Source organism: Coregonus clupeaformis, chromosome 17 (genome assembly GCF_020615455.1).
Source record: "Coregonus clupeaformis isolate EN_2021a chromosome 17, ASM2061545v1, whole genome shotgun sequence".
NCBI lineage: Eukaryota > Metazoa > Chordata > Actinopteri > Salmoniformes > Salmonidae > Coregonus > Coregonus clupeaformis.
Window position 1 is genome coordinate 69,907,462 of NC_059208.1, and position 21,750 is coordinate 69,929,211.

General features: G+C 43.4%; 4 protein-coding genes across 4 annotated transcripts; 2 read left to right on the top strand and 2 right to left on the bottom strand.

Annotated features, from left to right (window-relative positions):
* Positions 1-11: 11 nt before the first annotated feature.
* LOC121556490 (forkhead box protein J3-like) lies at positions 12-2,348 on the bottom strand. Its single transcript, XM_045226485.1, has 5 exons — positions 2,138-2,348; positions 1,821-1,961; positions 1,552-1,653; positions 1,066-1,413; positions 12-530 (listed from the first exon to the last, which is right to left on the bottom strand). Exons 2-5 carry the CDS (start codon positions 1,939-1,941, stop codon positions 427-429), a joined length of 675 nt encoding a protein of 224 aa, XP_045082420.1. The 5' UTR covers positions 1,942-1,961; positions 2,138-2,348; the 3' UTR covers positions 12-426.
* Positions 2,349-5,194: 2,846 nt separating this feature from the next.
* LOC121542940 (isochorismatase domain-containing protein 2) lies at positions 5,195-7,352 on the bottom strand. Its single transcript, XM_041852581.2, has 7 exons — positions 7,268-7,352; positions 6,993-7,088; positions 6,435-6,559; positions 6,051-6,263; positions 5,801-5,871; positions 5,554-5,671; positions 5,195-5,356 (listed from the first exon to the last, which is right to left on the bottom strand). Coding segments are annotated over exons 2-7 (594 nt in total). The 5' UTR covers positions 6,994-7,088; positions 7,268-7,352; the 3' UTR covers positions 5,195-5,290.
* Positions 7,353-7,443: 91 nt separating this feature from the next.
* LOC121542941 (ubiquitin-like protein ATG12) lies at positions 7,444-10,803 on the top strand. The gene is made up of 4 exons (XM_041852582.2): positions 7,444-7,589; positions 8,196-8,332; positions 9,751-9,813; positions 10,583-10,803. Exons 1-4 carry the CDS (start codon positions 7,487-7,489, stop codon positions 10,640-10,642), a joined length of 363 nt encoding a protein of 120 aa, XP_041708516.1. The 5' UTR covers positions 7,444-7,486; the 3' UTR covers positions 10,643-10,803.
* A 2,624-nt stretch (positions 10,804-13,427) lies between these two features.
* On the top strand, positions 13,428-17,936 carry LOC121542939 (germ cell-specific gene 1-like protein). Its single transcript, XM_041852580.2, has 6 exons — positions 13,428-13,942; positions 15,697-15,879; positions 15,964-16,011; positions 16,390-16,542; positions 16,771-16,882; positions 16,986-17,936. Exons 1-6 carry the CDS (start codon positions 13,747-13,749, stop codon positions 17,362-17,364), a joined length of 1,071 nt encoding a protein of 356 aa, XP_041708514.1. The 5' UTR covers positions 13,428-13,746; the 3' UTR covers positions 17,365-17,936.
* Positions 17,937-21,750: the final 3,814 nt, after the last annotated feature.

Below are 21,750 nucleotides of genomic sequence, written 5' to 3' on the forward strand. Positions count from 1 at the left end.
TGGGACAATAATTCATTTTTATAATATTTTATTAACGTGATGTCTCCTCTGTCAGTTGGAGGATATATGCATGTCCAGAAGCTTCTGTGAAGACTTCCAGATGATGGGGATACAATTGCAGCAAATAAGCATACAGCATTCAGTCATAATCAATGTACCAATGACCATCCTCACTGTCAAGAGTAGTGTCGGTGTGTGTGGTGAGGCAGCTGAATATAGGGTGTAGTGTTTTGTATGTGAGCCCCCTCGGAGTAGGAGGAAGTTTCCCCTAGATACTGATCTAAGTTCAGTTTTGCATGTTTCCTCCCAGTGGTCCAGGTTTGTTTTTTGGGGAGAATAAGCTGATCCTAGATCTGTGCCAGCGGGCAACACTGATCCAGTAGGCTTCCTGAATGGAATCGTGGGGCAAACAGAATCCACTCTGTGTCAGGCGATCAGAGAGTCCCAGTCAAAGTCATCTTGGATCTCCTCGCTGTTGTTATGGAGATGTTTCATAGGGGGACGGGGTTTAGGTTGAAGTTGGATCCCAGCTGTGTGAGAGAGAGAGTGGAGAGAAGAGAGGAAGACACTATCATAAGCCTCCTTTGTTGACTAGGAAAGTACTGCACAGACCTCAAACTATTACAAGGAGTACAACTCAAGTCCCTTTCAAAGCAGTTTAATGTTCACTTCCCTATTATCACTTCCCGTTTCCTCATCTCCTTCACAATGTGACGTCACGAGGTGACTGGGGTGGACTTTCCACCTTACCAACCCAGCCCTGTCCCTGTTACATTAGTGGTATTGAGGCCAACAAAGGCAAGGAAACAGGAAGCCATTTGATTACATCAGAGTGATGCACTGTAGCATGCCTACTATATTTGACTAAATAACCCCAACCTGTACCATTGAGCGAAGCAAAGCTTTACACTGATAGAAAATATAACTTTTTGTAAAACAAACAAAAATAGGCTTTGCAACAAAAAAACTTGCCAAAACACCACTACTGTGTACTGGAAGTTGTAGAGCTAAAGTACTGTGTAACTAGTTTAGAAAGGCGCCTTGTGACCATGGCTGAGGTCTCACCATTTTGAGGGGCTCCGGGCTGGGTCAGGTGGGGCCTCTGTAGACTCTGGGTTTGGGGGTGGAGGGGCCTCCTGGAGGGCTGCCCACTGCTGGAAGGGGGGACCAGAGGGGGGTAGGCCAGGGGAGAGGGGTGAGTCAGGCTGGCCAGGGTGGGGGTGTTGTGAGTAAGGGGTGGGAGGAGCAGAGATTGAGGGGCACCGTGGGCCAATGGGGAGTTGTTACCAGAGGAGGAGCCAATCAGGCCCTTCTGAGTGAAGAAACGGTTCAGCGAATCACAGAGCGAAGTGAAGAGCGTCGGCTCCAGCGCCCAATCACAGAGCTCGGCCTGGCGCATGCTCTCCAGGAGGTCTGGAGGAGAGAGGGAGGATGGGGGAAAAGAATAGCAGGGAGGAAGAGGAAGATTGACAAAAATAGTTATCACATTGACATAATGTAGAAATAATGGGTAGCATTAATCTATAATAATCATGTTGTTTGTTAAGTGACCTGGGTGGCTAGTGAGGTCAATGTTGGCCCAGTCCAGACTGCTGGCGATCCTAAAGCTCTCCTTCAGAGTGTCTGTAGTACTGAACCAGTCTGCTGGCACCACTACAGAGATAAACAGAGAGAGAGGGGTGGCATAGTTTGTCAAAGACTTAGTTACTGTATCATATTCACATAGTGCAGTGACAAGCCTACAGACACAGTTGAATAGGTTTTTGAAGTGCTAAGGTGTTCAGGTGTTGAGTGTTCAAGTATTGAGTTGTTATAATCACCACTGCTGTGAGACAGTCTGTCTGCCTCAGGAGGAGGCCCGGGCGCTACAGAGGGTACAGGACGAGGGGAGAGAGGGGGGAGGGTTGGGGTGTGCAGTGGGGTACTGTCATTGGTCAACATAAATAAGGGACCCACGTCCGCTACAGAGAGAGAGAGAGAGAGAGAGAGAGAGAGAGAGAGAGAGAGAGAGAGAGAGAGAGAGAGAGAGAGAGAGAGAGAGAGAGAGAGAGAGTTAAACACTCACATACACACATTCTCTGACAGCACAGAGAGATACCTATAAAAACACTAATTTAGAAAGTGAGAGAGAACGTACATTGCGAGGCCACTCTCTCCCTGACGCTTCTGCAGAGGGACTGGAAGGAGGTGTAGAGGTCTGGCAGGTTCAGATCAGAGAAGGAGAAACGGAGATGGGGATCACAGGAGTGAGACGAGGCGTAGGTAGGGGCAACAGAAAGAGATGGGACAGAAAGAGAGGGAACAGAGAAAGCGGGAACAGAGAGAGAGGGAACAGAAGAAGAAGGGAGAGTTTGAGGAGAGACAGAAGAGGGGACAATAGAGTGAGAGGTAGAAAGAGAGGGGAGAGAGTGAGGGAAAGAAAGAGATGGGAGAGAGTGAGGGATAGAAAGAGATGGGAGAGAGTGAGGAACAGAAAGAGAGGGGAGAGTAGCAGGTGCAGTAGATGGGGAGACAGTCGCATGGGGGACAGGGAGAGAGGAGACAGGGGACTGCATATAGGGTGGCCGTTGCTGTGGAATCAAGGTGATAGACAACAACAGCTTGTTATTTGGTTGTAATCTTTATCAATCTACTGGATACATTTGTTGGGACTGAACTTACTCTACCTTGCAGGGTGGGGGGGATAGTGAATGTTGGTGGGGTGATAGTTGTTGACTAGGTCCCTGTGGCGATGCTAAAGGCGTATAATGGTCTGTCTGGGGTGAATGCTGTTTCTCTGCCTGCATCACTGAGACATGGGGGACCTGGATGGACCCCTCCTCCTCTTCAGCTGGAAACGGACGCTTGGTTCCTCTCAGCGGATTGGGCTCTGAGGGGCCGTCCATCATCCAATAGGAACCCTGGAAACACAAGAGGTGGAGGGTTCTCACAATTTAGAGGTATTACTACAAAAGTACAAAAAAGTATGAAACTGTAATATATTCAGTATATTTTGAAATATCATACTTTTATCTATTTCTAGCCTAGGTATTGTATTTCACAGAGAACAGTGGATCACTGAGTGTACTGGCCACTAACGTCTTCACATGTGGCATCAATGTGGCCCTGTTTGAATGTTTTTAGAATGACTCACCTTCCCAGGGTCACTTTGGGGTCGAGGAACCTTCCGGAAGCATTTATTGAGGGACAGGTTATGGCGGATGGAGTTCTGGGAGGCAAAATAAGCATGAACATGTATTGCATTAACACAATTTTTGGACACTCGACTTTGGACAGTTTGGACATGGAGTGTTTGGAGTATTTCTGATTACTGCACCTTCCATCCCCTGCCAGATCTGCTGTAGTAGGGGAACATGTCACTGATCCACATGTAGATGTCATTCAAACTCAACTTCCTGCCGGGGGCGGCCCCTATCGCCATGGCGATGAGGGTTGCGTAGCTGTGAGGGGGCTTGGCTTTGGATCCAGAGGAAAGAAAGGGGGCAGGGATGGGGGGAGGAAGATCACTTCTCTCCCTCCCTCTCTCTTTCTTTCTCTCCCCCGCTTCTCCTCTCTCTCTTCCTGATCGCAGTGAGCTGATTCCCAGCTGGGGGAGCCAGTCTATGCTGGTTAGACTGGAGTCCAAGTTAGAAGACATGCTCTCTCTCTCTCTCTCTCTCTCTCTCTCTCTCAGGGCACTGAGAGTTGGAACAAAAGCCTGCACACAGTGAAGCCCTCCAGGACCAGAAGTGCCCACCTGCTGTAGAATATAAGATGTATAAGAACAGTTCTATAGAACAACATTATAGTAAGATTCACCACAGTAATGCAATACTGTCATCAGCACTGCAGTTTTAGATGGTGTTGTTTACATGTCACATGTTGCGTTTCAATGGAAATATAACACTCACAATAGAGACTGACTTTGCTATGTGTCATAGCACTTCAAGTGTTTGTTTAGAGTTTTCTATTTAGTTAGCAGTAAGAGTGACTGACTTACCTCTCCCTCCTTGGTCACTGAAGGCCCCAAGGCCTCAAACACGTAATATTTGATGTTCTCATCAGTTGTGCACGACTCTGAGTGTCAGGTTAGTGTTATTCCTCCCTCTTTCTTTATCTCGCTCTCTCATTCCCAATCGATTGATCCTCACCAGCACTCTTATCGTCTTTTCTCTTTTTGAAAGTTTGTTTCAGTGTGGAGAAGAAAAAAAACGTATAGCAGACTCTGCTTCCTTTTTCTCTCCCTCTCTCTTCTTCCCCTCCCTTTCAGTCTGCCCTTGAATGAGGTCATTCACTCCTCCCTCTCTGTGACATCAGATTATGTTCCTCCGCCTCTCAAGGGTTGTCTACACCCCTTGTCTGCTTGAGGAAGTTGCCACAGTTCTAGGATTAGATTACCATACCTTCATTCCGTGGGCTGTTAGAGTGAAAATACAAAACTGACCTTATTTCAGTGTCTATAGGGTAATTTATGAATTTTTACCTAGTCCTCTGTCTCATCTCTCCCCTGTGGACTGTAGAAGGTGGAGTGGAAGTGTCAGAGGAAAGCCCTAAAAATGGTCAAAGACTTGTCGTAGTACTACGACAGACTCCAGCCTCCCAAGTCATAGACTGTTCTCTCTGCTACCGCATGGCAAGCAGTACCGATGCACCAAGTCTGGAACCTGAACAGCTTCTACCTCAAGCTATGAGACTGCTAAATAGTTAAATACTTAACCAATAGCTACCTGGAATATATGCATTGACCCTTTTTGCACTAACTCTTGACTCATCACATACACTGCTGTTACTATTTATTATCTATCCTGTTGCCTAGTCACTTTATCCCTACCTTTATTTACATATTTACCTCAATTACCTCGTACTCCTGCAGATCGATTCGGTACTGATACCCTGTGTATATAGTGAAGTTATCATTACTCATTGTGTATTTATTCCTTGTGTTATTATTTTTCTACTATTTCATTATTTTGTGTCTCTGCATTGTTAGGAAGGGCCTGTAAGTAAGCATTTCACTGTTAGTCTACACCTATTGTTTACGAAGCATGTGACAAATAAAATGTGATTTGGAGTAGGAAAGATGTAAGCCTCCCAGCATACACTGAGCAAAGCAAAACTCACAAAAGTAATATGATGTCATATAAGGGCTCCTGTATACGCTCCCTTCTCCATTCCCCCTTCTAACACCATTTCAAAAATGATCAACATTCAGCAGTCAGCATGGAAAACAGCAGCATGGTTTTATTTCCGTACTTGTGTTCACACAGTGTTTCAGATGCATTCACAGATAACAGGAAGAAGCTTGTCTTCTCTACAGAGAGCTGAAGAAGGCTAGCAGGGCTGTGTCAGGGGATGGCTGGACCAACAGCTTCTGGATCTGTGGAAGGAAACATGATTAATCCACTGCTGGACACTATTTACATTACATAGGCTTATACAAGAGTAACGACTTGTGTAATAACCTATGTAATTAACATGTAACAGGCTGAGTGACATTGTGTAATCACAACACTAACTGATAAGACAATAGGTGGTGTGTGTATTCTGAAAGGTGGAGGCGACATGGTACAGTACCTCTCTAAAGTTGGGGTGTTTGGCATCTTGTACTAGCTGTAGAAGGACGGCCTCTGTTGTGGTCAGGAAGGCTCCACTCTGCCTCAACCGGGACAGGGCAAACAACCGGTCTGTCTGACTGGAGACGGAAATAGAGAAGGGAAAATAATATCTCAGCACCAGAAATGTTTAACCAGTGAAAATGTGAGTAATTGAAGAAAAATAGTATTGTCATATTGAAGAGAAATAGTAGGGAACACAGTAGTACCTTCTGGATGAGACGGCATCAGCCACGATATGGACCTCCATACCCTTCTCCAGCAGGTCAAAGGTTGTGCACTAATTAGTGGGAGAAGAACAGATAGATGAGCCCTATTTACAGTACATTCAATTAATTATGAACTTGTTCCCAAGGGTCAGTCTGAACAAGGCTCCAGATTCAGGTAGGGTAGGGAAAAACTGATCACAGATCTGGGCTTAGGGACCAATTCCAGTCATATCTGACCCTGTGGTCTCACCGCGATGCAGGCCTGTGTCTCTATCCCACAGAGGATGGCTATCTTGGGGTCTCCCAGGGCTTTGAGCTCATTCTCCACTGGCTCTATCATCATGGTGAACTTGGTCTTGGCGTGGGCTGCCAGGTCGCCAGCCCCCAGCTCAGGCACCGTGGGACCCAGGCCTTTAGGGTACTGCTCTGTCACTATGGAGGGGATGCCCAGAACACGGGCTGCCTGGGTTGGGGGAGAGGGAAGGAGAGGGAGAGACACATTGAATTTGTATTGAATGCTATGTGGGTGGCAACAAACTTTAACTTGTAATGAGCTGTATGAATATGTGTGTGTGTGTGTGTGTGTGTGTGTGTGTGTGTGTGTGTGTGTGTGTGTGTGTGTGTGTGTGTCTACCTGTAGCAGTCTGGCTGCGTTGCTGACGATGTTGGTGAACTGGAAGATGTTGGGTCTGAACTTCTCCTGCATGTCACACAGTAAGAGCACTGAGCCCTTTGTTGACAGTCTGCCAATCCCTGCCACTGAGAGAGCAATATGTAGTGAGACTAGAATAGACTAAAAGTACTATATCAAAAGGGTGCTCAATGGATCAGATTCAGAGGACTGTGACAGCAAACATTCATGACAGCAAAATCATGTTCTCAACTCTCAACATTTGTTTATTCAACTCTATAGACACAGACGAGACAACAAGAGGATTCAATGCATGTCATTATTTCAATGTCAAGCTGTATTTGTATGTGTACTGTAGGCATGCTCACAGGGAATTTGTATGTCAACCTTGTACACATAGATATTGCAGCTTGTGCATATTTGTCAATGCAGATTTTGATATTTCACTGTAATGTTTTCAATGTATGTCAACTGTAAAGGAATGCATGTCCAGGAATGCCTTTCAAAATAAAGTAAATAAGCATTAAATTAGTAAAGAAAAGGCAAAAGGATCAAACGTACTGTTGAGTGGGGGTTCGACGTGTGGAATGGTTGAACTTGAAGGTCCAACTTTCTACAGCTGCCGGACAGATGACGCCACCTCCTTATTAGCAAAATCTAGGACATTTTTTGATTTTTGACAGAGCAAATTAGGTTACACATACAGTACACAACCAACATTCAGCATGCGAAATAAAAGACCGAGACTGTCATAGAATTAGACAATGATTGCTAGATCAAGCTGTAAAATATATTGTCTAAACAGAGAGACAGAAATAATTGCATTCACAACACACCTCATAAATTCACGTCTAGGTGAAAATAAACATGAGATCAACTTTCAACTTCGACCGCTGTACACAAATTACCCTAAAACGCCCCTCACATCCAATAAACCAATCGAATGAGATGCATTGAGCATTGACATTTGTTTCGGCCAATAGCATGCAGCCTTTTCCCCATAACGAGTGTGCTTCAGAATCTAGTGCACACACTCATGATAAGGACAGCTGAGGATGTCTGACAATGCTGAGTCGCCTACAGAAACGCAAAAAGATGAGCCTTCAACCCCACAACAGCCTACGGAAGACTCGGGGACGGCAGACGAGAAGAAAAAAAGTTAGTTATGAGCGAGTGTTTGACTCACAGTTAAATGTACAGTAAGATATCATGCTTTCTGTTTACAAGCAAATGTACTGTTTACACTTCCGCAAATGTGACCTGGAAGAGGTTGATTGACAGTTGTCTCAGTCAATAGAATTGAAACAATTTTGTAAACAGCGAATGGTTGATCAGGAATGTCCATACATTTTAAAGAGGGCAGGTACTGGCTGAATGGCTAACGTTTAGCTAGCATTTCATTCTAGCATGCTGTAAAAGATGCAGTCAAATGAAGTTTACCGCTTACTTTAACACATTATCAAAACATTTTTTAAGGCTGATACATCATTTTTTTTTCTTTCTTACTGCATCAAACATAGAACATGCCTAAATCAATTTTCAGACGTTACAGCCTGTGTCATGGTGAAAATAATCCCACAGTCCAAGATCTACCTACCTTTTCCATCTAACTATAACATAGCTGGAAACCTATGATAGTTTAGGTTGCAAAATTAGGTTATGTGGCTGATAACACTGATCAGGGCATTCACTTTAGTCTAGTAGTCTATCGTTATGCAATGCAAAAAATATATGTATTCTCTCTCTTCCTTCTTCTCTCCCTAGTTGATGTGTTGTTGAAGGCAGTAGGAGACACCCCCATCATGAAGACGAAGAAATGGTCGGTAGAGAAAGGGAGGACAGTGCAATCGCTCTCTCAGTTCATCTCTCGATTCCTCAAGATGGAGGCCAATGAACAGCTGGTGAGTTATTCTGTGTGTGCTTCTCAATAGTTGTCTCTTGTCTCCTTCCCTTCGACCTCCGGTATATGCACCAATGAGGCAAATAAATGTATAACTAACCCAAGATAGTTAATCTGTGTCGTTTTACAGTGGGAGCAAATAAAGCCAAGGATGAGCTAGCAAGATCCTATAAAGTACCAAAGTATGAGTCATTATACCCATAAAACCTAGCGGTCAAACAGGGAAATGGTTCCAATAGTTTTTCCACCATTAATTTTTCCCATAGGGAATTTTAGAAACACTTAAAATAAGGGCTGTGTTTCGTGTAGGCTTACCCTGGCGTGAAGTTTTGATAACCGTGTAAACTTCCCTCGGACAAGGTGACTTTTATCAATATATTCGCCAGTATTTACCCCCAACAAATGAAATGCTAATTGACTGCTAATGTGGCTATCATAAAGAACGACAAATGCCATGTTGATCTTGACAAGGCTGACGAATCGAGGCAAAGGTAAGAATCTCTGGATTAACTATTTAATGTTAGCTAAATGTAGTAATTAATAAATTGGCAACATTTCTTAAAATGTACCTGTTAGCAAAGGTGCCAGCTAGAGATGAAGTGCAGGAGCTTGCAGGGATTTGTAGTCTTGCATGATGTGTACTTTGATGTACATTTGCATATTCAAATCTGAGAATAAATAGAGGCTAATATATTGATAAAAGTCACCTTGTCTGAGAGAGATTGACATGGTTATCAAAACGTCACGCCAGAGTAAGCCACACGAAACACAGACCTTCATTTAAGTGTTTCTAAAATCCCCTATGGGAAAAATGAATGGAAAAAATGATTGGAACCATTTCCCTGTTTGACCTCTAGGTTTTATGGATATACTTTACTTTGGCAAAGCGTCAAGTCTATAAAACCTAGTGCACTGTGTTCGTAACATATTCTAGTTTTGGGAACATACATTTTTTATTGAGATCAGATATTTAATTGATGAGAAAATTAGCAGAATGTCGGCCCAGTTTCACCTAGTTCCATCCTCTCCCACTACCCGCGACTGGACTTCCTCTCACTACCATATTTGGTGGTGAGAAAACGATCTAAACAGATGCTTCAGCTTTATAGCCCCTGTGACATGTCTGGGTTACCCCTTCTGTCTGTGACTGAGGTATGAACTGGAGAAAGCATCCAAGATGGCCGACCGTTGTTTTCAACGTAATTTACTGCCCTCTGAGCACAGTGGAAAGTGTTATTTCTGACCGAAACCCTGGCCCCTTGATATGCACCCACTTTACCCTTTCACCTGTGACTATAGTGCGTCAGCTTGTTCTATGATTCTTAACACCCATTTCTCTCTCTCTCTCTCTCTCTCTCTCTCTCTCTCTCTCTCTCTCTCTCTCTCTCTCTCTCTCTCTCTCTCTCTCTCTCCACACAGTTCATTTACGTCAACCAGTCATTCTCTCCCTCGCCTGATCAGGAAGTAGGAGTCCTGTTTGAAGTGAGTACTTTTCATTTGAAATCATTTCTGGAGGCCTTGGGAAATGCAGTTTTTCTGTTATTTATTTGTCCTGTGGTGAGTTAGTTGCCCACCAGAGGGAGGTCTAAGTGAGCAGTTCCCTGTGAGACGGAACTGTTCTTATCCTCACAGTGACTACTGTTCCCTGGGGCCAGTACACTACTGTATGTGTTATGTCAATACAGGTCTTGAGTACTCACCAATGATGTATATAAACCCTGGATTGCTGATGCTATGTATTAGCCATTGAGAGGCTAGTAACATTAGTAATCTAATGTTTTTATATATTTTTTTACTTTTTATGTTTAGCTCATAATATAATTTCAAAGCATGCATTAAGGTGTCTGTAACAGAATACACGTGGCAAAAACGTGACTGCATGAGAAAAGGTGTGAGGTGATTCTGAGAATTTGGTTACAAAATAACTTCTAGCCCTAGGCTACCCCTTCAGTGTTTGCAGATCAGAAGGAACTGTATAGATGTTTGGCAGAAGCTCCACTAAGCTCATTGCAAGCCTGCATGATGGAGCCAGCATCACATATGACTTACTGTCTAATTCTACTCAGACCTGTTAACACTGGGGTAAATGGTAAAGGCACAGTTCTCCGAGTCAAACGGTCAGGGTATTGGTGTCCACTTGACCCCATCTTGACCCATGGCCTTGACCGTTCCTATTAAAGACCTGCTAAAAACTCCAGCTCCCTTTTCCTATTTTTCTAAAATAGTAACTCTTACCCTCTCTGTTTTTCAGTGTTTTGGCAGCGATGGGAAGCTGGTTCTACATTACTGTAAATCTCAAGCCTGGGGTTAACAGTTTTTTTTGCCTTTTTCACTTCAAACTCACGCACACGCATACACACAATATTGTTTTTACTCCTTCCTTGTCAAAACTAATGTTGTCATTGCTAATTTCTTGTTTGTGTTTTGCTGTACATAACCCAATGTAAATAAATTGTGACTATATAAAGTAAACTCACTCTGTCCCCTGGGTTGTCTCCAGACAGTTCTAGACATGAATAGGAAAATGAAAACTCACTCTGTGGACTCAGGATTTGGCTTTGTAGTGTTATGGCACTGAGGATAGGAAAGAAAGATTGTGATGGAAGAAAATAGAGGAAAATAAATGTCAGCAAAAGATGGCAGTAGAAATATTGCATTGTAGTGATGGATGTTATCTTGAGAGTATTTAGAAAAAATGACTTCTGTTTCTTCTGTAGTGAGGCAACGATGCAGTTTTGATTTGAGCAGGGGCATAGCCCGTCGGGCTAGGATACTTACACTAAATATAACCCCACACAGATTGAGATGATTAACACTTTGCATCAATTTAAACACACACACTATAATGACATGGGATGGTGCCAAGAGAAGGTGAAAGTTGAGCTGGGGTTAGTCAAGAATGGCAGAGGGGGTACCACATAGGATGGAGGGAGACTGATATGGGAGAAAGTACAGTAACAGATGGATTTAGAGGGATTACATGGATTCGGGATAGGTCTGTGACACAAATTCCCAAGAAAGACAGAAAAAGGAGGAGTGTGGCGGGGGACTCGCACTCATCCTGGAGCATGAGAGAGAGTGGGAAAGGAGGATAAAGAGAGAGGAGCATACTGCTGGAGAGGTAAGGGTCACAACTGCTCATTCTGACAGAGGTATTAGTCAGAGAGAGGAGTAGAGCAGAGACTACTTGGGTTAATCCAGGGATGACAAAAATGCTGGAAAATTTGTGCAAAGTAATTGCTTGGTTAACGTAAATGTCTCTCAGCATATCAGAGAGGACTGAGGGAAAAATAGGGACATTGGAAAGAGGATAGGAAAGAAAGATTGTGATAGAGGAAAATAAATGTCAGCAAAAGATAGCAGTAGAAATATTGCATTGTAGTGATGGATGTTATCTTGAGATTATTTAGAAAAAAATTGACTTATGTTTCTTCTGTAGTGAGGCAACGATGCAGTTTTGATTTGTTGCCAAATTTCAGGCTAAGAATTAGTAGTTCCTAGAACTGAATAAGCTGTTAAGAGTTTGAAATGGAGAAAAATAATTATGTACTTCCTGATGTGCTCTGTATGGTTGTTTATATATCTTGTACTGTCCAGTCTTTCTGTAAAAAAAAAAAAGACAACTGAAATTACAGAAAGAGAATGATGATAATGCTGTAGGTAACAGAGGAGAAGAGGATTATAGTGAAAATCACATTTTATTGGTCGCATACACATATTTAGCAGATGTTATTGCGGGTGTAGCGAAATACAGGTGTAGCGAAATGGCACTGGGTTTTTAACGTACAGTAGGTCATTTAGTGTTTTGCATTTTGAATTGTTGATTCATTGGCCATTTGTTATGCCAATGGATTTCAGTTTATTGACTGTTACAGAATGTGTTGGATATTACACTTGAACTGGGTTTTCCTATGTAAACAATACCTGCAAATCTGTAGCCGCGGGAAGTAGTTTGGGGGTGGGGGTGCTGTGATTTTTTTTTGCCCGCGCTACAGACGGCTATAATAATAATAATAATAATATGCCATTTAGCAGACGCTTTTATCCAAAGCGACTTACAGCTATATCGGTCCGCTAATACAGAACTAGTAAAGGCCCAGTGCACTACTTTTTTATTGTGATTTTTCTAGGGGTGCTGTAGCACCCTCAGCACCCCTACTTCCTGTGGCTATGCCACTGGGACTGACATAAAGATTCTAGTGATATTACAGTGATCGGCAGTCATACTAACTGGTTAATCTATCCTGTGTTAACAGTGCAGGGATCGCGAGCAGTGTGAGAGAGAGCCAGAGTGGGTTTCACACTCCAACACACCTAACACAAACAGATTAGAGCAGATTAACATGGATTACCAGAAAAATGATTTAGATCAGAGGCTTAACTAATAATTTCCTCCTCTACTTTAAGTCGTGAGGAGGATGCCATGAGAGGTTGAGGCAGGCCAGAACCTCTTAATCAGGAAGTAGAAAGTTAACGTGGTGCGGGTCACAGAACGGTATGGATTACTAATACCTCCATAACCATCTGCAAACACACATGGAACTCTTGGACCTGTATGACCCGTCACCCTGAGCATTACAATGAGTAAGATATACTGTATCTGCCCTAAGATGTGATCATACGGAAAACACTTGTATGCCAAAGCAAAATGTATTCCAATGATATCTCTCCATCTGATGATACATCATAGGGCTGGATCTAATAGTATCTGTATCAAGTCTGTATGATCAAAACTCACTATCCTCCCACTGTAGGACTAGAGTGAAAAGTTAGGCGACAGAGATCTAGATAGCATATCCGATAGCTATCTAAGGTTTATGATGAGATGCGGCTAGGGGCTAGTGATCTATTGACTCCCATTACTGTTGAATGGTTAGAGAGAAGAGCCATAGGGATCTATAACAGCATAAACGTTTAGTCCTGGCTCGGACAGACGTGTCCTCCTCCCATCCCTTTCTTTTCTCCTGGTATGACCCCTCTCCTCCGCTAAATTTGTCCATCTGTTATTTCCCATCCCTCTTTTAACTTGAAACAATCTTATCCAACTCTCTCTCTTTCCCCTTCTCTCTCTAATTTTGTTTCCCTTTGTATACTTTTTCTAATATTTTCTCTACATTGTTTTTATCTTCTCTTGTTTTTTTTTTACTCTGTTCTTTCTTGTTGAAACTCTCTTTCACTGATTTCAATCAATCACCAGAACTGTCATCATATTCTTCATCATCCTCTACATCACCAACAACAACCTCATCCTCACATACTGCTGTTGATAATTATATCCCATCTTCCTCCCTTTGTCCATCTGTCTTTCACCATCCTCTTCTTCCCCTGCCCTGTGTCTCTACACACTTCCTCTCCTCCCGCCCTATCCCTCCTTCTTGACCTTCTCTCCCCCTCTCCCCTCCTCCCTGTGTGGCCATGTTGGAGAACATGTCTCGTCGGTCCCGCTCCCTGCTGTCCCTGTCCCTGACCACTCTGGCTCTGGCCCTGTCCATCCTGGCTCTCTGCACCTCCTACTGGTGTGAAGGGACTCACAAGGTGGTCAAGCCTCTCTGCCTGTCTCCAGTCAAGATGAGGAACTGTGGTCAGAACAACAGTGAACCCTACACCACAGGTATGCCTACGTAACTGTCACCTATGTAATTGTGATGTCATTTCCTGTGGCACTCTCAATACACCCAGTTCCAGAGTGTCATCCTAACTTATTGACCCACCCCTCGCTGTGATCATATGTATATCCTGTTACTGTCATCACTAGTCAGCCCTACGGATCCTAAGCTATTATCTAAAAGTTTGGATGTACAAGGGAGTCTGAACTGCATGAATTTGGTTGAAGTACCCATCTGAGTGTTAGATGAGTAGCAGGACAGTGTTTAACATAAGCATTACACAACTTCAACAACATGGTGACATCTGCCAGCCAATTATGACATACTGTCTTCTGACAGTTGAAACCCAATCACAACCCTCATCCAAGTGTTCCCACATGGCCAAACACCCAAAAGACACCATTTAGAATTTTTTACGCCAAACCAACTGTTTTCAAAGAAGTTGTCATTTTTGTCATCCCAGCAGTACATTCTGGCACACTTATGTGGCCTCTTCCCCTATTGTCCCAAGGTTTATGATACTGTACATATGTAATCTACCCCCCAAAACCTGCCTCCTCATCCCTCATTGAAAACAACTTTGCTCTGAGCTGTAATCTGCTGGGTGTGAGGAATGCAAATTAATCCTGGTGTTTTGTTCTGTCCTCTCTGCTCCCTGGTCTGTATTGTGCATAATCCAGTGAGATTGAGATTAACAGCTCTATAACCATACATTAATCCAGTTAGAGAGCTGTAGCTGTCGTGTACAGTATGTACTCTGGCCAGAGCCCAGCACCTCTAACCACAGCAAGAGGCTCACCTGACGCACACGCTCACACACATGCACGTGAATACACACCCACGCTCACACACATGCACGTGAATCCACACACCACGCTCACACACATGTACGTGAATCCACACCCACGCTCACACACATGAACGTGAATACACACCAATGCTCACACACATGCACGTGAATACACACCCACGCTCACAAACATGCACGTGAATCCACACCCACACTCACACACATGCATGTGAATACACATTAACGCTCACACACATGCATGTGAATACACACCTACACTCGCACACATGCACGTGAATACACATCCACGCTCACAAACATGCACGTGAATACACACCCACGCTCACACACATGCACGTGAATACACATCCATGCTCACACACATGCACGTGAATACACACCCACGCTCACACACATGCACGTGAATACACACCTACGCTCACACACATGCATGTGAATACACAAATACACACACACACTTAGTAACACATGTCGCTGATCCTGTCTGAGTTATGTTATAAAAACCTTAGTGTTGTAGACAATGGGGTATAGATTTGGGAGTAAATCCATTTAGAGGGATTACATGTAATGTGAGTCTTACTACAAAGATAGGAGTGATATGCTGACCCAGTGTCATTCACAAGAAATGAGATGAGATTTCAATCAATCCCTACTGGGCATAGACGTTAATTCAACGTCTATTTCACATCAACGTTGATTCAACCAGTGTGTGCCCAGTGGGTCACTTCTTAGAAAGGATAAGAGGAAGACATCTGGGTTTTACTCAGAATGTTCAGGTATGTGTTGTGTAGAACAAATATGGACGTTATAGAGGTGAACAAAAATATACATTTCCACTGTCATCAGATGGATACCAAGATAATATTCTACTCTCAGAGAGCCCAAATCAGAGCCCATACAACAGAACCCTGTCCCCACAGAGGAAATATAATATTCTACTCTCCTCAGAGAGCCCAACTCAGAACCCGTACAATAGAACCCTGTCCCCGCAGAGGAGAGATGAACTGGCTAAGATCCGCAAGAGACAGCTAGACAATGCTGTTCACTACATCTGGGAGACAGGAGAGGACAAGTACACCTTCAGATACTTCCACACTGGCTTCTGGGAGAGCTGTGAGAAACACATTGATGGTGAGAAAGGCTACAAGTGCTCTTTACTTTTCTCTCTCACAAAAAGTTGTAAACCGCTAATATTGTTCCAATTCTTTCCTCTAGGTGAGAAGTGTCGCAGCTTTATTGAGCTGACTCCTGGTGAAACACAAGGTTTGTCCACTCTCTCTCTCTCTCTCTCTCTCTCTCTCTCTCGCTGCCTGTGGTGTCTAGTTTTACATGTTGAGGATGGGCGTCCCATTGATACATGTGTGGTATGGTTTTACTATCCTTGTGGGGACCAGAAGTCTTCACAACGATAGTAAAACAAGGAACATTTGGACAAGTGGGGACGTTCAGACAAGTGGGGACAAGGAAAAGGGCTATTTTAGGCTTAGGGGTTAGGTCTAGGGTTACAGTTAGGGTTTTGAGGTTAAGGTTAGGATTAGGTCAAAGGTTTAGGGTTAGGAGTTAGGGAAAATAGGATTTTGAATGGGAATCAATTGTTTGGTCCCCACAAGGATAGTAAAACAAATGTGTGTGTGTCTGCAGGTGTGTTATGGCTATCGGTGATATCTGAGTTCACTTACATTGGTCTATTGGGAATGGGCTTTCTGTTGATGTGGCTGGAGCTGTTGTGTTCCCATAAGGAGATACACGCTCTCAAAATCAACGCCTATGCTGCCATCTGCACCGTACTGTCAGGTAACGCCTCCACTCCTTCAATTTCTCCTTAACCTCCCTCCCTCCGTTGTCTTTACTGCATCTTCCTCTGGAGCACTTCTCTTGAGCACTTCTCTTGTTCATATCCTTTTCTACACCTCCAGACTTCACCTCTTTATCTCTGTCTGCCTCTCCCATCCTCTAGCCAAGATGTTGAATTAATTCATCAATGAAACAGTAAATCAATGCTTTTCTCTCTCCCCCCTCCAGGTCTGATGGGGATGGTGGCCCACATGATGTACACCACAGTGTTCCAGATGACCGTCATTGTTGGCCCTAAAGACTGGAGGCCTCAGACCTGGGACTACGGCTGGTCATTCGCGTGGGTATACATTCACACTGTTAGTAGTGAATAGTAGAGACCCTTCTTTCATATGACTCTCTCTCTAATGACCCCTCGCTCTCTCTCTGTGGTCTCTCCTCAGCTTGGCGTGGATCTCCTTCAGCTGTTGTATGGGAGCTGCAGTCTTCACCCTCAACTCTTACACCAAGACCATCATCGAGCTGCGCCACAAACAGAGGCTCCGATTGGAGGAGGTCCGCGCCGCCAGCCACGCCCCTCCCTATGACGAGGTGGTGCCCGGGGGCGGGCTCTACTCTGTCCGTGGCCTATTGCAGTGCCCGGAAGGGATGATTGACGTGGCGTGGGCGCCTGACGGGACCGTGATGGGGGTGGGGAACGGGGATGTACCAACTCTGGTGTTGGTAGGGGGGTGTGGGCCGGAGGGCTGTGAGGACTGTGAGAGAGAGATGGATAAGATGGAGGAGGCCATGGAGAGGGAAAGAGCTGATTCGCCCTGTTAATAAGAGATGGGTGGGGCTAAAGAGACCAGAGGAGGACTGTGGGTAATGTAGTCACATTACAGGTACTGTATATGCACCTTGAGCTCTCAAAATGGAAAGAGTGAGACAGAGACAGTGACAGAGTGAGACAGAGACAGAGAAAGAGTGAGACAGAGAAAGAGTGAGACAGAGAAAGAGTGAGACTGAGAAAGTGGGAGGGGAATAGTTCTGACATAAGATATGAGAGAGAGGGAATTCTGATATAATTATCTTGCACTGCTTGTGGGGAAGAAGCAGAACTTGATGGACATTGGACACAGGAACTGTGTTGGCTGTAAGAGCTACAGTATCCCCACATTGACATTTAACAGAGATCACCTTGACATACATGGTTTGTGCTAACACTCCTAACACTCCTTGTCATTAATTAATACAATAGTGCCTAATGGTAAGGGATTGTTATACAGTATACATGTATGTAAATGTATCCATGTTGGAAATAGTTTTACCATAAGTATCCAATACTTTCTGACCTTTGTAAAACATGCTTTTCACTTTGTCTGAATGGGTCCCGTTCTGAACCTGTAAAATAAACAATAATCTCTGTGTCCATCTGAAGTGGAACTGATGTTATTCATGCACTCCCAGCCCTCCTTCCCCCTCCTCTCCTATAGGAGACATAGACCATATCTGCATTTCTCTATCTCTCTGTGCTAGCTCTACTGTAGATCTCTCTGTATTTCTCTATCTCTCTGTGGTAGCTCTACTGTAGATCTCTCTGTATTTATATCTCTCTGTGGTAGCTCTACTGTAGATCTCTCTGTATTTCTCTATCTCTCTGTGGTAGCTACTGTAGATCTCTCTGTATTTCTCTATCTCTCTGTATTTCTCTATCTCTCTGTGATAGCTCTACTGTAGATCTCTCTGTATTTCTCTATCTCTCTGTGGTAGCTCTACTGTAGATCTCTCTGTATTTCTCTATCTCTCTGTGGTAGCTCTACTGTAGATCTCTCTGTATTGCTCTATCTCTCTGTGGTAGCTCTACTGTAGATCTCTCTGTATTTCTCTATCTCTCTGTGGTAGCTACTGTAGATCTCTCTGTATTTCTCTGTCTGTGGTAGCTACTGTAGATCGCTCTGTATTTTATTTTATTGTATTTATTTAACCTTTATTTAACCAGGAAAAGTCAATTGAGACCCAGAGTCTCTTTTTCAAGGGATACCTGGCCAAGAAGGCAGTAACAATCAATACATTACAGAATTAAAACATACAACAATACAATACAATTCAACAACATGATCCAGCCTAAAACAAGCACTTACACTCCTCTGTAACATAGTCTCCCATCAACATTTTAAATTCATTCACTGGCACTAACATATCTACAGTACCAGTCAAAAGTTTGGACACACCTATTTGTTCAAGGGTTTTTCTTTATTTTTACTATTTTCTACATTGTAGAATAATAGTGAAGACATCAAAACTATGAAATAACACATATGGAATCATGTTGTAACCAAAAAGGTGTTAAACAAATCTAATCAAAATAGATTTCAGATTCTTCAAAGTAGCCACCCTTTGCCTTGATGACAGCTGAGCACTTGTTGGCTGCTTTTCCTTCACTCTGCGGCCCAACTCATCCCAAACCATCTCAGTTGGGTTAAGGTCGGATGATTGTGGAGGCCAGGTCATCTGATGCAGCACTCCATCACTCTCCTTTTTGGTCAAATAGCCCTTACACAGCCTGGAGGTGTGTTGGGTCATTGTCCTGTTGAAAAACAAATGATAGTCCAACTAAGCGCAAACCAGATGGGATGGCGTATCGCTGCAGAATGCTGTGGTATCCGTGCTGGATAAGTGTGCCTTGAATTCTAAATAAATCACTGACAGTGTCACGAGCAAAGCACCATCACACCTCTTCCTCCATGCTTCACGGTGGGAACCACACATGCGGAGATCATCTGTTCACCTACTCTGCATCTCACAAAGCCATGGCGGTTGGAACCAAAAATCTCAAATTTGGACTCATCAGACCAAAGGACAGATTTCCACAGGTCTAATGTCCATTGCTTGTGTTTCTTGGCCAATGCAAGTCTCTTCTTCTTATCAGTGTCCTTTAGTAGTGGTTTCTTTGCAGCAATTTGACCATAAAAGCCTGATTCACGTAGTCTCCTCTGAACAGTTGATGTTGAGATGTGTCTGTTACTTGAACTCTGTGAAGCATTTATTTGGGTTGCAATTTGTGAGGCTGGTAACTCTAATGAACTTATCCTCTGCATACTCTGAGTCTTCCATTCCTGTGGCGGTCCTCATGAGAACCAGTTTCATCATAGCGCTTTATGGTTTTTGCGACTGCACTTGAAGAAACTTTCAAAGTTCTTGAAATTCTCCGGATTGACTGATCTTCATGTCTTAAAGTAATGATGGACTGTGATTTCTCTTTGCTTATTTGAGCTGTTCTTGCCATAATATGGACTTGGTATTTTTCCAAATAGGGCTATCTTCTGTATACCACCCCTACCTTGTCACAACACAACAGATTGGCTCAAATGCATTAAGAAGGAAAGACATTTCACAAATTAACTTTTACCAAGGCACACATGTTAATTGAAATGCATTCCAGGTGACTACCTCATGAAGCTGGTTGAGAGAATGCCAAGAGTGTGCAAAGCTGTCATCAAGGAAAAGGGTGGCTACTCAATCTAAATATAAAATATATTTTCATTTGTTTAACAATTTTTTGGTTACTACATGATTCCATATGTGTTATTTCATAGTTTTGATGTCTTCACTATTATTCTACAATGTAGAAAAACCCTTGAATGAGTGGGTGTGACCAAACGTTTGACTGGTACTGTAGATGAAGCGTGGATTGTAGACTATTCCATGCTTCTGGTGCACAAGACGAGAAGGCAGTCTTGCGTAATGCTGTAAATGTCCTGGGGACTTTAAGTAGCAACCACCTAGCAGACTGGGTATGGTGACTGCTTGTGTTGAAGGAGACCAGACTACAGAGGTAAAGAGGGAGTTTACCCAAAAGGGCTTTGTAGATGAACACATACACATTTAGCTTTGTGTGCATTTGAAGTGATGTCCAACCCACCATTTGGTACAAGGTGCAATGGTGGGTGAGTGACTTGGTATTTGTAATAAAGCGCAATTATGCATGATAAACAGAGTCCAGTCTCTGTAAGACAGAGGAGGCTGCATGCACATACAACAAGTCACCATAATCAATTACAAAATTAATTATATTTCTCTATCTCTCTGTGGTAGCTACTGTAGATCTCTCTGTATTTCTCTATCTCTCTGTGGTAGCTCTACTGTAGATATCTCTGTATTTCTCTATCTCTCTGTGGTAGCTCTACTGTAGATCTCTCTGTTGTTACACCCCCCCTCCCCCCCAATAGTTTCCCGTGTGTATCAAGAATGGTCCACCACCCAAAGGACATCCAGCCAACTTGACACAACTGTGGGAAGCATTGGAGTCAACATGGGTCAGCATCAATGTGGAGCGCTTTTGACACCTTGTGGAGTCCATGCCCTGATGAATTGAGACTGTTCTGAAGACAAAAGGGGGGGGGGGGGACTCAATATTAGGGGCTGACCACCACTATGTGTGTAAGACACTGTAAATGAGCTATTAGTTAATCAATACGCAAGCATTGGACATGAGGACACAAGTCAGAGAATTCCCCTGCAGATAGACAGAGACAAATAAGAGAGAGATTGAAAGAGCGATAGAGATGGAAAGATTACAGAGAATTTGTTTCTGTCTGCTTTCCGATGTTGAACAGAAGATTATGACAGTAATCCCGAGTTGGATGGAGAGAAGGAGGGAACAACTGAGGAGGGAAGGGAGGAGTAAGGAGGGAGGGGGAGGAGGATGTGGGGGTCAAGAAACGGCCTTGGAAAGAAATATAGGAACACGGACACACTTTTGCACGCACAGGCATGTATAATACATTATAATACACACACAGCATGTATGTTCATGGTGTCAGAAAATCCGGGATTAACTGACCATGTGTAAATATGATCAAAAACATAAGACCCTTGTCCTTTGTTTGTGAATCACATATTTGAATACACAAAGTCACTGTTTGGACAATAGGAACCATATAGAAACCCTACTATTCTTACTGAAAACAGACTATTTTTAGGTCACACACTAATTTGTGGGAGATAAAGGACACACACACACAATTATTTGCTATACACAGAATTTATGACAAAAACTTTAATCCACCATATGCAGTGTACAGCTCTTTGACTAAAAACAATAAGACAATTGTAGGATAAAAATCTAAAAGCCAGCATCACAACCATGCAAATTCCTAATGTAGAAAAAGGTTTGATATTCTACAGATTTTCAGTTCTTTTTCCTAAATACCTGTGTCCAAACTG

Excerpts from the sequence above, each read along its gene's own strand:
- LOC121542941 (XM_041852582.2), top strand. The coding sequence starts at position 7,487 with ATGTCTGACAATGCTGAGTCGCCTACAGAAACGCAAAAAGATGAGCCT. Across the intron at positions 7,590-8,195 it reads GGCAGACGAGAAGAAAAAAA|TTGATGTGTTGTTGAAGGCA; the intron begins GTTAGTTATGAG and ends TTCTCTCCCTAG. Across the intron at positions 8,333-9,750 it reads TGGAGGCCAATGAACAGCTG|TTCATTTACGTCAACCAGTC; the intron begins GTGAGTTATTCT and ends CTCTCCACACAG.
- LOC121556490 (XM_045226485.1), bottom strand. The coding sequence starts at position 1,941 with ATGTTGACCAATGACAGTACCCCACTGCACACCCCAACCCTCCCCCCT. Across the intron at positions 1,654-1,820 it reads CAGACTGTCTCACAGCAGTG|TGGTGCCAGCAGACTGGTTC; the intron begins GTGATTATAACA and ends TTATCTCTGTAG. Across the intron at positions 1,414-1,551 it reads TGACCTCACTAGCCACCCAG|ACCTCCTGGAGAGCATGCGC; the intron begins GTCACTTAACAA and ends TCTCTCCTCCAG.
- LOC121542939 (XM_041852580.2), top strand. The coding sequence starts at position 13,747 with ATGTTGGAGAACATGTCTCGTCGGTCCCGCTCCCTGCTGTCCCTGTCC. Across the intron at positions 13,943-15,696 it reads CAGTGAACCCTACACCACAG|AGAGCCCAACTCAGAACCCG; the intron begins GTATGCCTACGT and ends TACTCTCCTCAG. Across the intron at positions 16,543-16,770 it reads CATCTGCACCGTACTGTCAG|GTCTGATGGGGATGGTGGCC; the intron begins GTAACGCCTCCA and ends TCCCCCCTCCAG.
- LOC121542940 (XM_041852581.2), bottom strand. Across the intron at positions 5,672-5,800 it reads GATGCCGTCTCATCCAGAAG|TCAGACAGACCGGTTGTTTG; the intron begins GTACTACTGTGT and ends TTCCGTCTCCAG. Across the intron at positions 5,357-5,553 it reads AACACCCCAACTTTAGAGAG|ATCCAGAAGCTGTTGGTCCA; the intron begins GTACTGTACCAT and ends TTCCTTCCACAG.